The sequence below is a fragment of the Mustela nigripes genome, chromosome 5 (genome assembly GCF_022355385.1).
Source record: "Mustela nigripes isolate SB6536 chromosome 5, MUSNIG.SB6536, whole genome shotgun sequence".
NCBI classification, from domain to species: Eukaryota; Metazoa; Chordata; class Mammalia; order Carnivora; family Mustelidae; genus Mustela; species Mustela nigripes.
This window is the reverse complement of record NC_081561.1, coordinates 30,939,647-30,952,036: the sequence shown is the minus strand read 5'-3', so window position 1 is coordinate 30,952,036 and position 12,390 is coordinate 30,939,647. Positions and strand designations below refer to the sequence as shown.

At 54.4% G+C, this 12,390-nt stretch overlaps 2 protein-coding genes across 3 annotated transcripts in view; both read left to right on the top strand.

Moving 5' to 3' along the window:
• The window catches only part of ZBTB22 (zinc finger and BTB domain containing 22), a 3,537-nt gene extending 180 nt beyond the window's left edge, over positions 1–3,357 (top strand). The window contains exons 2-3 of one of the 2 annotated variants that reach the window (XM_059400014.1): positions 27–81; positions 778–3,357. In XM_059400014.1, the coding sequence (XP_059255997.1) occupies positions 848–2,758 (1,911 nt within the window). In that variant the 5' untranslated portion in view covers positions 27–81; positions 778–847 and the 3' untranslated portion in view covers positions 2,759–3,357. Of the gene's footprint in view, positions 1–6; positions 82–777 lie in introns of those variants that run through there. The other variant, XM_059400012.1, reaches the window with a different exon arrangement.
• A 122-nt stretch (positions 3,358–3,479) lies between these two features.
• Positions 3,480–12,263, top strand: TAPBP (TAP binding protein). Its single transcript, XM_059400015.1, has 8 exons — positions 3,480–3,763; positions 3,883–4,053; positions 4,283–4,543; positions 9,319–9,717; positions 10,104–10,445; positions 10,547–10,636; positions 10,751–10,788; positions 11,153–12,263. Exons 1-8 carry the CDS (start codon positions 3,727–3,729, stop codon positions 11,162–11,164), a joined length of 1,350 nt encoding a protein of 449 aa, XP_059255998.1. The 5' UTR covers positions 3,480–3,726; the 3' UTR covers positions 11,165–12,263.
• The last annotated feature ends 127 nt before the right edge of the window (positions 12,264–12,390 follow it).

Here is a 12,390-nt window from a genome sequence, read left to right as displayed (position 1 = left end):
GCAAGATGGCGGCGGGAGGGGCCCAGGCTGCAGCTCTGGCCGCCGAGTGAGGGGCGGGGGGGCCCGGGGGCGCGCGGCCCGGTAAGCGGGGACGCGCGGGGTTGGGGGGCGCCTTCCGGGTGGGAGAGGAGGTCGAAGTAGCGCTTGGGGCGGAGCAGAGGGGGGCGGGGTCCTGTGTGGGCGGGGGTAGGCAAGGGGCGGGGCCGAGAGAGCCACGGGGGTGGGTCTTGAAGAGGTGGGGCCGAAAGGGCCAAGGGGCGTGTCTTGAAGGGGCGGGGCTAGAGGTAAGCCGGGGGGCAAAGGGGGCCTTGGCTCGAGAACGTGCTGGGGGTGGGGTGGATAGGCTAAAAAACACAGGAAGAGGGGGATGGTTCTCAGTACAGGAGCAGACGTGCCCCCCTCCCAATAAAAGGGTGCAAAACACCAATAAGGTAAATGTTGGAAAGTCAGGTTCTCAGGCAAATGGGAAATTACGAGGAGAGGCACCCCACTCCCCAAGACCACCTTATTTCTCTAATCTCCAAGGAAAGAGCAGTGGATTTGGAGTCAGGACTTATGCGTTTGCTGACATGGTCACTTACTGGCTGTGTGATCTTGGATAGTCTCCTAATCTTCTGAACCTTAGTTTGCTATCTATCAAATAGGGTTGAGAGGGATACCTACCTTACATTGCTATTGTGGGGAATCAGATAAAGGGTGTGAACATGTTTTTAAACTGTAAAGGGAAGGACTTTGTCATTATGAGATGTTATCATTCTTCTCTCTTTTTCTTCCCAGAGACCCCCCCGGCCGCCCTCCTCCTTCCCCTTGTTCCTGTGGCTGGGGGGGTACCCCCTCCCTCCACGCCATGGAACCATCTCCTCTCTCTCCCAGTGGGGCAGCACTGCCCCTGCCTCTGTCACTGGCCCCACCCCCACTGCCCCTGCCTGCAGCTGCGGTGGTACACGTGTCCTTCCCTGAGGTGACCAGTGCCCTCCTGGAGTCCCTCAATCAGCAGCGGCTACAGGGCCAGCTCTGCGATGTGTCCATCCGAGTGCAGGGCCGGGAGTTCAGGGCTCATCGTGCTGTCCTGGCTGCCTCCTCCCCTTACTTCCACGACCAGGTTTTACTCAAGGGCATGACCTCCATCTCACTGCCCAGCGTCATGGACCCAGGCGCCTTCGAGACTGTCCTGGCTTCGGCTTACACTGGCCGCCTCAGCATGGCTGCTGCTGACATTGTCAACTTCCTCACAGTGGGGTCGGTGCTCCAAATGTGGCACATCGTGGATAAGTGCACCGAACTCCTCCGTGAAGGCCGGGCCTCGGCAACCAGCACCACCGCCACCACTGCCGCAGCCACCTCTGCCACTGTCCCTGGGGCTGGGCTCCCATCAGGGAGTGGGGCCACTGTGGGCCCCGCCACCATGGGCTCTGTGCGCTCTCATGCCTCCAGCCGGGCCAGTGAGAATCAGTCCCCCAGCAGCAGCAACTACTTCAGCCCCCGGGAGTCCACTGATTTCTCCTCTTCCTCCCAAGAGGCATTTGCAGCTTCTGCAGTGGGCAGCGGGGAGCGCCGAGGAGGTGGCCCTGTATTCCCAGCCCCTGTGGTTGGCAGTGGGGGAGCCACCTCGGGGAAGCTGCTGCTGGAGGCAGATGAGCTTTGCGACGATGGTGGCGATGGGAGGGGTGCTGTGGTTCCCGGGGCTGGGCTCCGGCGGCCTACCTACGCACCACCCAGCATCATGCCACAGAAGCACTGGGTATACGTGAAGCGGGGTGGAAACAGCCCAGCACCAGCACCCCTGGTTCCCCAAGACCCAGATCTGGAAGAGGATGAGGAGGAGGAAGACCTGGTGTTGACCTGTGAGGATGATGAAGATGAAGAGCTGGGGGGTGGCTCCAGGGTTCCCGAGGCTGGAGGACCCGAGGCTACCCTTAGCATAAGTGATGTCCGGACCCTAACTGAACCTCCGGACAAGGGAGAGGAGCAGGTCAATTTCTGTGAGTCTTCCAATGACTTTGGCTCCTATGAGGGTGGGGGTCCTGGGGCTGGGCTTGATGATTCAGGGGGGCCAACTCCTTCCTCTTACGCCCCCTCCCACCCCCCGAGGCCCCTGCTTCCCCTGGACATGCAGGGCAATCAGATCCTAGTCTTCCCATCGTCTTCATCTTCCTCCTCCTCCTCACAGGCTCCAGGACAGCCACCTGGGAACCAAGCTGAACATGGGGCGGTGACCCTGGGGGGCACCTCGGCCGGGGCCCTGGGCATGCCGAGTGGTGTTGGGGGGACCCCTGGAGGGACAGGCAGTGGGGATGGGAATAAGATCTTTTTGTGCCACTGTGGGAAGGCCTTTTCCCACAAGAGCATGCGCGATCGGCACGTGAATATGCACCTCAACCTGCGGCCCTTTGACTGCCCCGTGTGCAACAAAAAGTTTAAGATGAAGCACCACCTGACCGAGCACATGAAGACGCACACAGGCCTCAAACCCTACGAGTGTGGTGTCTGCGCCAAGAAGTTCATGTGGCGAGACAGCTTCATGCGCCACCGGGGACACTGTGAGCGCAGGCACCGCCTGGGCGGGGGCGGGAGTGGGCCTGGACCTGGGGGCCCAGTAGGGCCAGCCCTGCCACCCAAGAGAGAGTCCCCTGGTGGGGGCGGGGGCAGTGGCGATGAGGTGAGTGGGGCCACGCCCCAGTCCAGCCGAAGGGTCTGGTCCCCATCCAGTGTGCACAAGGTGGAGATGGGCTTTGGTGGAGGTGGAGGAACAAACTGAAGGGGCGGGCTCCTAGAGGTGGTTTTCTGGATGGAGGAAGCAGGGGGCACAAGGCAGGGCTGCTGTGGCCCTCAGGTGATCTCCCACCATGCTTAATGTCTTCCTTATCTCTCTGGACTTGTATATATTTTGGAGGGGGGAACCATGTTGCACCATCAGCCACCCCAGTCAGTTCCTCAGCCCCTCTCCCACAACGTATCCAAGGAACTAAGTCCCCTTCCCCTCAGATGGGTGCACTGAAGCCCCCAGCTCCAGACTAGGGCACATATGGTGGGGGGAGGGAGGGGGGGCCGTGGAGCATCCTGGAGTCACAGGGTCAAGGGTCAGGTGGTTGTAGTCTGTACCTGAAGTCTGTGTTTGTGTTGTTGTGGGGACCAGGCCTTTGAGCCCCACCCTTGTCCTAGAACCTACCCCACCTCCCTAAGGACATGCCCTATATTTCCACCCTCATCCCTCCTATCCCTCCTTGGGGGCCCCCAGCTGTATTCTCATTGAGGAGGGAGTGAAGACGAAGAGGGAGTAAGTCGTAAGAGTACACGGTTTTTATTTTAAATCTTATTTTTTTTAAATGGTGATTAAAATATTTATTGGTCATTTCACTCGGCTTACCAACAGCCCCTCTGTGTTTGCTGGGGCCCGGGCGCAGGTGGGGGAGGGCGGAGTAACCAAACTCTGGGAATCAGAGTCTGGGGGAGGGGGCGGAGGGAGGAGGAGCCTGGGGTTGGGGAGCGCCCCGGGACCAGGTGGTGCTGTGTGGTCCAAGAGGGCGGGGCCGGCCCGAGGTCCCCTTGCCAGAACCGAGCTACTGTTTCGGGATCCCCGCCCGGCCAACGCGGAAAGCACCTGCCGCCCGCGAGCCCTCACCCTACCAGAGAGGGGACTTCCTCCGCCTCTCCTGCCGGCCTTTCAAGGAAAATGAAAGTGAAAGGGAGAAGTGGAGGCATCGGGGCTGAGCAGATCGCGGCGCCATGAAGCCCCTGTCTCTGCTCCTCGCCGTGGCTTTGGGTGAGCGAACCCCGAGACTCAAAGGCCCAAGAACATGGGGGGAGGTGGAGGGAAGTGAGCCCACCACGCGCCCGATGCGGGGGGCGTGTCGCCCCCTCACTCGCGCCCCTCTCCCCCAGCCTTGGTGACCGCCGTCTCGGCGGGACCCGCGGTGATAGAGTGCTGGATGGTGGAGGACGCGGGCGGGGGCCGCCTGACCAAGAAACCTGCCGCACTGCTGCTGCGCCAGGGCCCGGGGACACCACCTCCCCGGCCGGACCTCGAACCCGAGCTTTACCTCAAAGTGCATGGTGAGTTACCACGGACTCGCCCTCAACTCTGTCACTTCCACCGAAACCCCCTCCTCTTTAGGTCGCGCTGTGATCTCGGGCCTCAGTTTCCCCGTGTAAAATAAGTCTGGATTACCTCTAAATCTCCCACTGCTGGGTAGTTTGTGCCTTCGGGATTCCCGGGACGCTGCCCTCCCCGTCCCTTTCCTGGCTTCGACTGCCAGCGCAACTCCCTTCTCCCCGCTCACAGATCCCGCGGGAGCGCTCCAGGCTGCGTTCAGGCGGTACCCCTCGGACGCCCCCGCGCCCCACTGCGAGCTGAGCCACTACGTCCCGTTCCCCGCCTCGGCGAATTGGGCCAGGGGCCTGACCCCGGAGCAGAGCTGCCCGCGGTCCCTGGAGGGGACTTGGCTCATGGTCAGCATATCCAGTTCGATCTTCCGCCTCTCCAGCCTCCTGAGAGTACAGTCCGAGCCTCAGCCCGAGCCTGCACTCATCACCTTGGCAACAGGTAGAGAGGGGCAGGCGGAGGGGGGGTGGAAGTGGAGAAGAGTGGGTAGATTCTGAGGGTCGGGATCAGCCTGTGACTCGCCGTGTGAACTCGTTTCCCCAGTTGGGGCTTAGTTTCCTCATTTGTAAAGGCGAGGCGGTTCGGCTAGGATTGTTTAATCGGTCTCAACAGCTTCTTCTCGCTCCTGCCCAGTTTCAAACAATCACAATCCTCCCTTTAGGGGGCGGGGCTTCGTGTTGTTCTGGAGGGCTAAGCTTTGGAGAAAGTCTGACTTTCCTGTTCTGGGACCTTGAGAAACTTGTAAGGGGATGGGGTTGGGAGAAGCTCAGAAGCAGGAACCTTTTTTCTCCGCTCGTCCCAGGCCTGTGTCTTGCTAGGTAGACACTGCCATCTTTGGCGTTTTCGCTTTTTCCGAAACCGGCATCCAAGCGTCCAAGCCCCACCTGTGCCCACATCCGGAGCTGTGGCCTTTAGCTAGGCAAAGGCTCTTGCACTCGAGTGCGTCGACCCTTCTTGCCAGCCCCTTCCCTATGGCTTGTGAGCACGCACTGATTCTGTGGTCACCAAATGGTGAGCTGGCCAGTGTGGAAAAGACAGGAGGCCTGATGGCTCCCACCGCAGGCATCACTCAGGAGCTGGTGCAGCGGGGTTTGATGGGCAGGGATCTGGCACTTTGCCGAGCTGAGGCTTGAGAGGGAGTAGGCGGTTAAAGCAAGATTGGGGTCCCTGGGGGCTCACCCTTCTGGCAGCAGAGGGTGGGGTAGGATACCAGGAGAGTCATTGGCTTCCCTCAGTCTTGTGAGGTTTGTTTTGTTTTGTTTTTTAAGTTTCCCTAGTTTTAGATGTCTCTCTATACACAATATAGGGCTCAAACTCAAGACCTGGAGATCAAGAGCCACAATGCTCTTCTGACTGGGCCAGCCAGGTGCGTCTTGTGCCATTTTTTTTGTAAACAACACAGCACAACTGGCCGGCCAACCCTCCCTTCTCCCTTCCCCAGGACCACCATCCTGCCACCCAGAGTGAATCACCCCAGGACCAGGGAAAGGGACTCAGCACCCATTCATCACCTCTACCTATGTGGCCATTTAATTCCCAGGCCCCATCCTAGGCAGGGGCAGAGGCAAACTGCTCTTTGTCGGGAGAGTAGCTCTTCTCCAGCCCGTATCTCCAAATACAGTTGGCCCTTGAACGACTGTGTGTGGAGGAGTGGTGGGCTGCAGCTGGGGGGGTTGGGATGGGGGGGTGGGGGGGTGTCACAGGTCCTGACCCCGCCCCTAGCAGTCAAAAATCTGCATACACTTGACTCCCCCAGAATTTAACCACTCATAGCTTACTGTTTACTGGAAACCTTACTGAAATTTAAACAGTTGATTGACACATATTTCATGTGTTGTATGTATTACATACTGTGTTCTTTTTTTTTTTTAAGATTTTATTTATTTATTTGACAGAGAGAGATCACAATAGGAGAGAGGAAGGGAAGAGATCACAGAGAGAGAGGAAGGGAAGCAGGCCCCCTGCTGAGCAGAGAGCCCGATGTGGGACTCGATCCCAAGACCCTGAGATCATGACCTGAGCCGAAGGCAGCAGCTTAACCCACTGAGCCACCCAGGCGCCCCACATACTGTGTTCTTAAAGTAAGCTAGAGAAAACATGTTAAGAAAATTTATCACAAAGAAAAGAAAATCACAAGGAGGAGAAAATACATTTATATTACTGTACTGTTAAAAAAACCAAACCTGCATATAAGTGGACCCTCACAGTTCAAACCTGTGTTGTTCAAGGGTCAACAGTATAGTCACATTGGGGGTTAAGGCTTTAACAAATGAACTTGGGCGGGGGTACCCCAGACACGAAGTCCATAACAGTTTTGTCTCTTAAGTCTCCATTATTCTGTAATTGCCCTGAACTCCTGAAAGGCTCTTGGCTTGTCACTTGTCCTGTAAAACTCCCCATATTCTGTATTTGGCCGAGTGTTTCCTCATTGTGTCATTTTCCTCCTTGTTCCTTTTCCTTCCATACTTCCTTTGAATTGGATAGATCTAGAAACTTGATTAGATTTGGACTTAAATTTTTTCAGTAATGCTTTATAATAATTACTACCATTCACTTTATTTTATTTTTTTAAAGATTTTATTTATTTATTTGAGAGAACACAAGCAGGGGGCAGTTGGCAGGGTGAGAGGGAGAAGCCAACTCCCTGCAGAGCAGGAAGCCTGACATGGGGCTCGATCTAAGGACCCTGGGACCATGACCCAAGCTGAAGGCAGACACTTAACCGACTGAGCCACCCAAGTGCCCCTACCATTCAGTTTATTAACAGAAAAGCAAAAACCTATATAACGCAAGCTATAGAAACAGGTATGAGTTTCCTTGGGGTTCTGGGTCTGTTGCATTTATATTTGAATTTCTTGGAGTCCTGCTTGTGGGATGCACATCTAAAACTGCTCCTTCAACCAATGTGAAAGACTTCTGTTAGGTTAAGGGTTAAATTAAGCCATAAAACCTTCAGATTTTATTAATCTTGTGGATCGTTTTTAACAGTTCAAAAGTATGTTTCTGGATTTTGATAAATGAAGTGAACGGCCTACCTTTTTACCTTAGTGAACAAAAACTGTCCCATGAGGTCGAGAGAAGTTTCATCTTGTGGGGCTCAGAAGCTACGATTAAAAATTACATAATCACAGTTGAAAACTACGTAATACTTTTATGTGAAGGACCAACATTTCTGGGAAGAAGGAGCAGGAGAACTGACCTTGAGGGACATGGAGTATTTAAATATTTGGGAGACAATGGAGAGCAACCTGAAGGACCCTTATGACCATAGCAAAGAAAGGCCCAATGATTAGAGTTTCTACTAGACCCAGAAAGGGATTCTTTGGAGCTGGTTCTTGGGGTGCAAGAGAAGTCTGGGAGGGTGGGTTGGGGGCTAGGTTATCACATGCCCTGAGATCTGGGCTTTATAGGTGACAGTGAATCATCAGAAGTTTTGTGTGTAGGTGTGCATATCTGCATGTGCACATACACGCCTGTCATTTTCCCAAAAGCCTGCTATTTTACTTGATTCTTACAAAGGTAGGCAAGGATCAGATCATTGAGCAGATGAGAGAAATAGAGCTTGAATGATTTTCCTGAGATACCCAGCAAGACCGTGAGGAGGATGATGGCTGTACTGAAAATAGCAACACCTAACATTTACTGAACTTTCTATAGCCAGGTCCTGGCATTTTATTGGCATAACCTCATTTATTCCTGTCAACAACCAAAAGAACGAGGTACTGATATCCTTCCCAGATCACAGATGAAGAGATCTGAGACAGAGCACTTGGGGAACTTGTCCAAGAACTACCAGCTTGTAAGAAGCCAGGCTGGGGATTGAGCCTGGCTCGTTGAGCTCCAGCTTGTGCCTTAGTCGCCCGCTTCGTTGGTAGCTGGGTTTTTTAAACAGGCATGTGACTGACTCAGACGTGTAGCCACACTGTGTGGCTCCAGCGTGGACGATGAATTGAAGAAGAGGGAGACTGAGGATAGGAAGACCTGAGAGGAGGTTGTAATTGTCCTTAGGTATCTTGGTGAGAACTTGAGCTGGAGACAGAGGTGGGATCTCTCAGGAAGATTGAATTAGTGCCTGGTGGGGGCAGCCCATGGTACGTTATATTTGCCAGTTTGCTCCTTTGTCTCCCTTACGAGACCATAAGAAACTTGAGGGCAGTCCATGTCTCATTCACCGCTCTGTCCTCTACCTTGAACATCATAGGTGTTCAGTAAATATTAGTCGAGTGAGAGAACTGGAGGACGAGTCTTGGTGATGTCAAGTGTTTGCCTTTAGTGTCTGGGGGGCTACTGGTGATCTTTCATTAGGGTGGGGGAATGGGCATTGTAGTGGGGTGAGGGAATGCTGCAGAAATGCTGTTGAGTTGGGGCACGTTAAGTTGGTCTGACGATTACGGTTAGATGTAATCACCGTAAACACTTTGGTGGCCTTACTGTATTCTGGGCCCTGTTCCAAGCACCTTCCAGATATAGGTGTCTTTGTTATCCAGGTGCTGGAACTGAATAAATCTGGTAGCAAGAGGCACCAAATGATTTAAACCTCATGACAACCCCATGAGATAGGTACTATTACCATCATTATTATCTCATTATTTAGGAGACTAAGCTGAGCCATGGCAAAGTGAACCAGCCAGCCCATGGGGCTGTATAAATAGTGGGAGAGTAGGGATTAACCAGTGTGGCCCAGCTCCAGGAACTTAATTAGCATCCCCTGTCTCAGCAGAGCATAGAGGTCTGTGTCCAGGTCTAGGCTAGAGCCAGAACCTTCCAGAGTCAGTAAGTGCTCTGCACAGCACCAGAGGATTGATAGCCTGAATTATCCCAGCCTTCTCGAGCAAACCAAGAAAGGCCTGGCTCTTTAAGTGTGGGGCATGGAGACGGGACTGGTTCAGGCTGTGTCAGAAGTGCACTCAGCCCACAGACCCCAGAACTTGAGCAGGTTCTGTGCTCAGACCAGCCTTCAACGGCTGTGCCCACTCATTGCCCCTGTTCTGGACCTGTCTGCTCACTCTTAGCCACCCTGGGTCCCATGCAGGCCCAGAACAAAGGGAGATTTGCAGGGAGGACTAGAAGGTGGTGGGTATCAGAAAAGGAGGTATCCTCTGAGGGGTGGGTGAACTTGAGTTGGGTCCTCCCTATAATTCTATTTCTCTATTTTTTTCCCCTTTCTTTCTGTCCCTCCTGCCCCTTCCACTCTCTCCGCTCCTCAACTTCCTCAGCTGTGCTGACTGTCCTCACCCACAGCCCCGTCCCTCGGATCCAGCTGGGACAAGATGCTCTGCTGGACTTGAACTTTGCCTACATGCCCCCCACCTCTGAGGCTGCTACATCTCTGGCCCCAGGTCCCCCTCCCTTCGGGCTAGAGTGGCGACACCAGCACCTGGGAAAGGGGCACCTGCTCCTGGCTGCAACTCCAGGGCTGTGTGAACAGATGCCAACTCCCCAAGAGGGGGCCGTGGCATTTGCCGCCTGGGATGATGATGAGCCGTGGGGTCCGTGGACTGGAAATGGGACCCTCTGGCTGCCTGCAGTACGGCCCTTCCAGGAGGGTGCCTATCTCGCCACTATACACCTGCCGTACCTGCAAGGGCAGGTCACCCTGGAGCTTGCTGTACAGAGTGAGTTGGGTATAGGGATCCCCACGGGTCAACGGTGGGCACAGGGATCAACACCATGATGGCAAAGAAGACGGTGCTGCATGAGTGGCAGGAGGCAGATGGGGGTCTCTCGGAGTCAGAGGGGCAGTGGGGGGAGGTCCCTGGGAATCTGAGTGATGGGGATGAAGGTTCTCATATCTGAAGAATAGGACATCCCTGAGAATGAGGCTTTTAGCATGGGGTTTCCGATGAAGCACCAGTGGGAAGACAGCAGGTTCCCCATCTTGGAAGAAAAAAAATTCAAACCCATCTCAGTTTGGGGGAGAGCATAGGGCAAACTAAGGGTCTCTGAGGGAGGACAGACATGGACTGATTCCCCCCGTGTTCCTTTCCTGTTTTCTCCCCAGAGCCCCCCAAAGTCTCCCTGATGCCGGCACCTCTTGTATGGGCTCCCCCCGGGGAGGCACCCCCTGAGTTGGTCTGCCATGTGTCCCACTACTATCCTTCCAAGGGCCTGGAGGTGGAATGGGAGCTCCGGGGCGGCCCAGAGGGCAGCTTTCAGAAGGCCGAGGGGCAGAGGTGGCTCTCTGCCCTGCGCCACCACTCAGATGGCTCTGTCAGCCTCTCCGCGCACCTGCAGCCCATCCCAGTCACGGCCAAACACCATGGGGCACGCTATGCCTGTCGTGTCCACCACCCCACTCTGCCCGCCTTGGGGCGCAGTGCTGAGGTCACCCTGGAGGTGGCAGGTAGGAGTCAGGAGGAGGATGGAGCTGCCAGGGGTAGGGTGGGGGTGGATGTTGGCACCTGGGAAGATACTGAGTTCACTGTCCCCCCTTCCACCTGCCAGGTCTCTCTGGGCCCTCACTAGAGGATGGTGTGGGCCTCTTCCTGTCTGCCTTTCTCCTCCTTGGGCTCATCAAAGCACTGGGCTGGGCTGGTAAGTTGACCCTCATGGCCACAGTGACAGTCCCTGCCTACTCCCAGTAGCCTGCCACCTATCCCTCTACCCTACCACTACTTCATACCATCCCTTCTCAATCTCTCTCCACAGTTGCCTACAAGTCCACTTTGAAGGATTCAGAGGAGAAGGTAACAGTCCTCTTTCTTTTCTTTCCATTCCCGTTTGAGCCTCTCTATAATTCCTCACCCAGGGACTCCTCATGCAAACTCCACCCTGGATTTGGAATTCTCACAGACCTGGGTTAACTCCTGCCACTTTGAATGTTCTACTTAACACCTCAGTTTCCTTGAGCCTAAGGATGAAAAAAATTACTTAGGCTAAAGCACTCCGCCCAGTGTCTGCCAGCCAGAAAACCCACAGAAACTAGGAGCCCTGTTCTCCTGCCACCCTCTGTGCCCATGAGGGTTCATTTATCTCTGGACCAATCATGAGCATTTCACCTCGTCTTCTAAAACCCGGAATGCCTCACTTCCTTTTTTATTTCTCTTCCAGAAAGTACAGTGAGGGCATTCATCACCATCCTGGGGAAGCCGCCATCATCTCTGGCCTGAGTTACTGCAGTAGCACCCCCAAATACTACACCATCATCTGCTTATGCTCTCTCCACCCTCTCTCCACAGAGCAGCTGGAATGCTTTTTCGAAGGACACAGACCTACAGCATTTCCTTTCTTAGAGCCCTAAGGCAGTGGTTCTCAAAAATTTTTCATCTCAGGCCTGCCTAAGGATTGTCAAGAATGCTAGAGAGCTTTTGGTTATGTGGGTGATAAACTAGAGATATTTATGCTACTAGAACTTAGTAAATTATGCTATTTAGTAAGTTCTAGTAGCATCAATTGCTTAGTAAGCAAGCCTGCGTTCTTTTAGCTGTGAGGACAATGATGTCAGTAGACAGCTTCTGGAAAACTCTAGTGGTACGATATTTTGGAGAAAGTGAAAAACGCAGTATTGTTATGAATAGCCTTAACTTCGCACACCCATGGAAATAGTCTCCAGGACCTCGAGGACAAGGGCCACACTTGGAGAACCAGTGCTCTAGAAACCAAATCCATTTCCTGTCCTGGCCTAGGCAACTCCCGTTCTGGAGCCACCACTTGCCTCTTCAATCCTACCTGGTACCCTCTAGCCCTTATTTCAGTGTCACACCGATGTCAATTTTCTTTTTTTCCAATGGCTCCCACCTTCCCCGGTCTGTTCCCTTTGTTCCACCCTCGCCCTTCTTAGGCTCCAGGCCAGGTCAGCCTCGTTATTCCCTCAGACCAACCCTTGTCCCTTTCGTGCGGTTCACCACAGTTGTATTTAAGTGATTGTGCGATTCCTTGTCAGATGCCTGTCTTCCCTGCCTGACTGCAGGAACGTGCCTGTCTGTCCCCTGGCGTGTCCCCGATCCGGCAGAGGGCCGGGCGCCCACTGGAGGGCGCTCAACACAAGAAATTAGTCCTTTTCTCGTCCTAAGAATTTAAAAGCAGGTGTTCGACCAAAGAACTACAGGATGAAGGAAGCGGCAGCTGGCCTGGGGACCTCCGAGGGGGCGGACGGTCGGCTAGACCCACGCGGAAAGCGATCTAATCGTGTGGGAATAAAGTTGTGTTCTAGTGCTCCCAACAGGGTGTCTCATTCTACCCCACGGGTCCCCTTTGCAAGCAAGCACAAGACTCTTATAGCCACCTCTGGTCCCTTCCAATCACCTCCGACCTCTCAAATGCTTTGGCGACACCCAACCCTCCGGAAC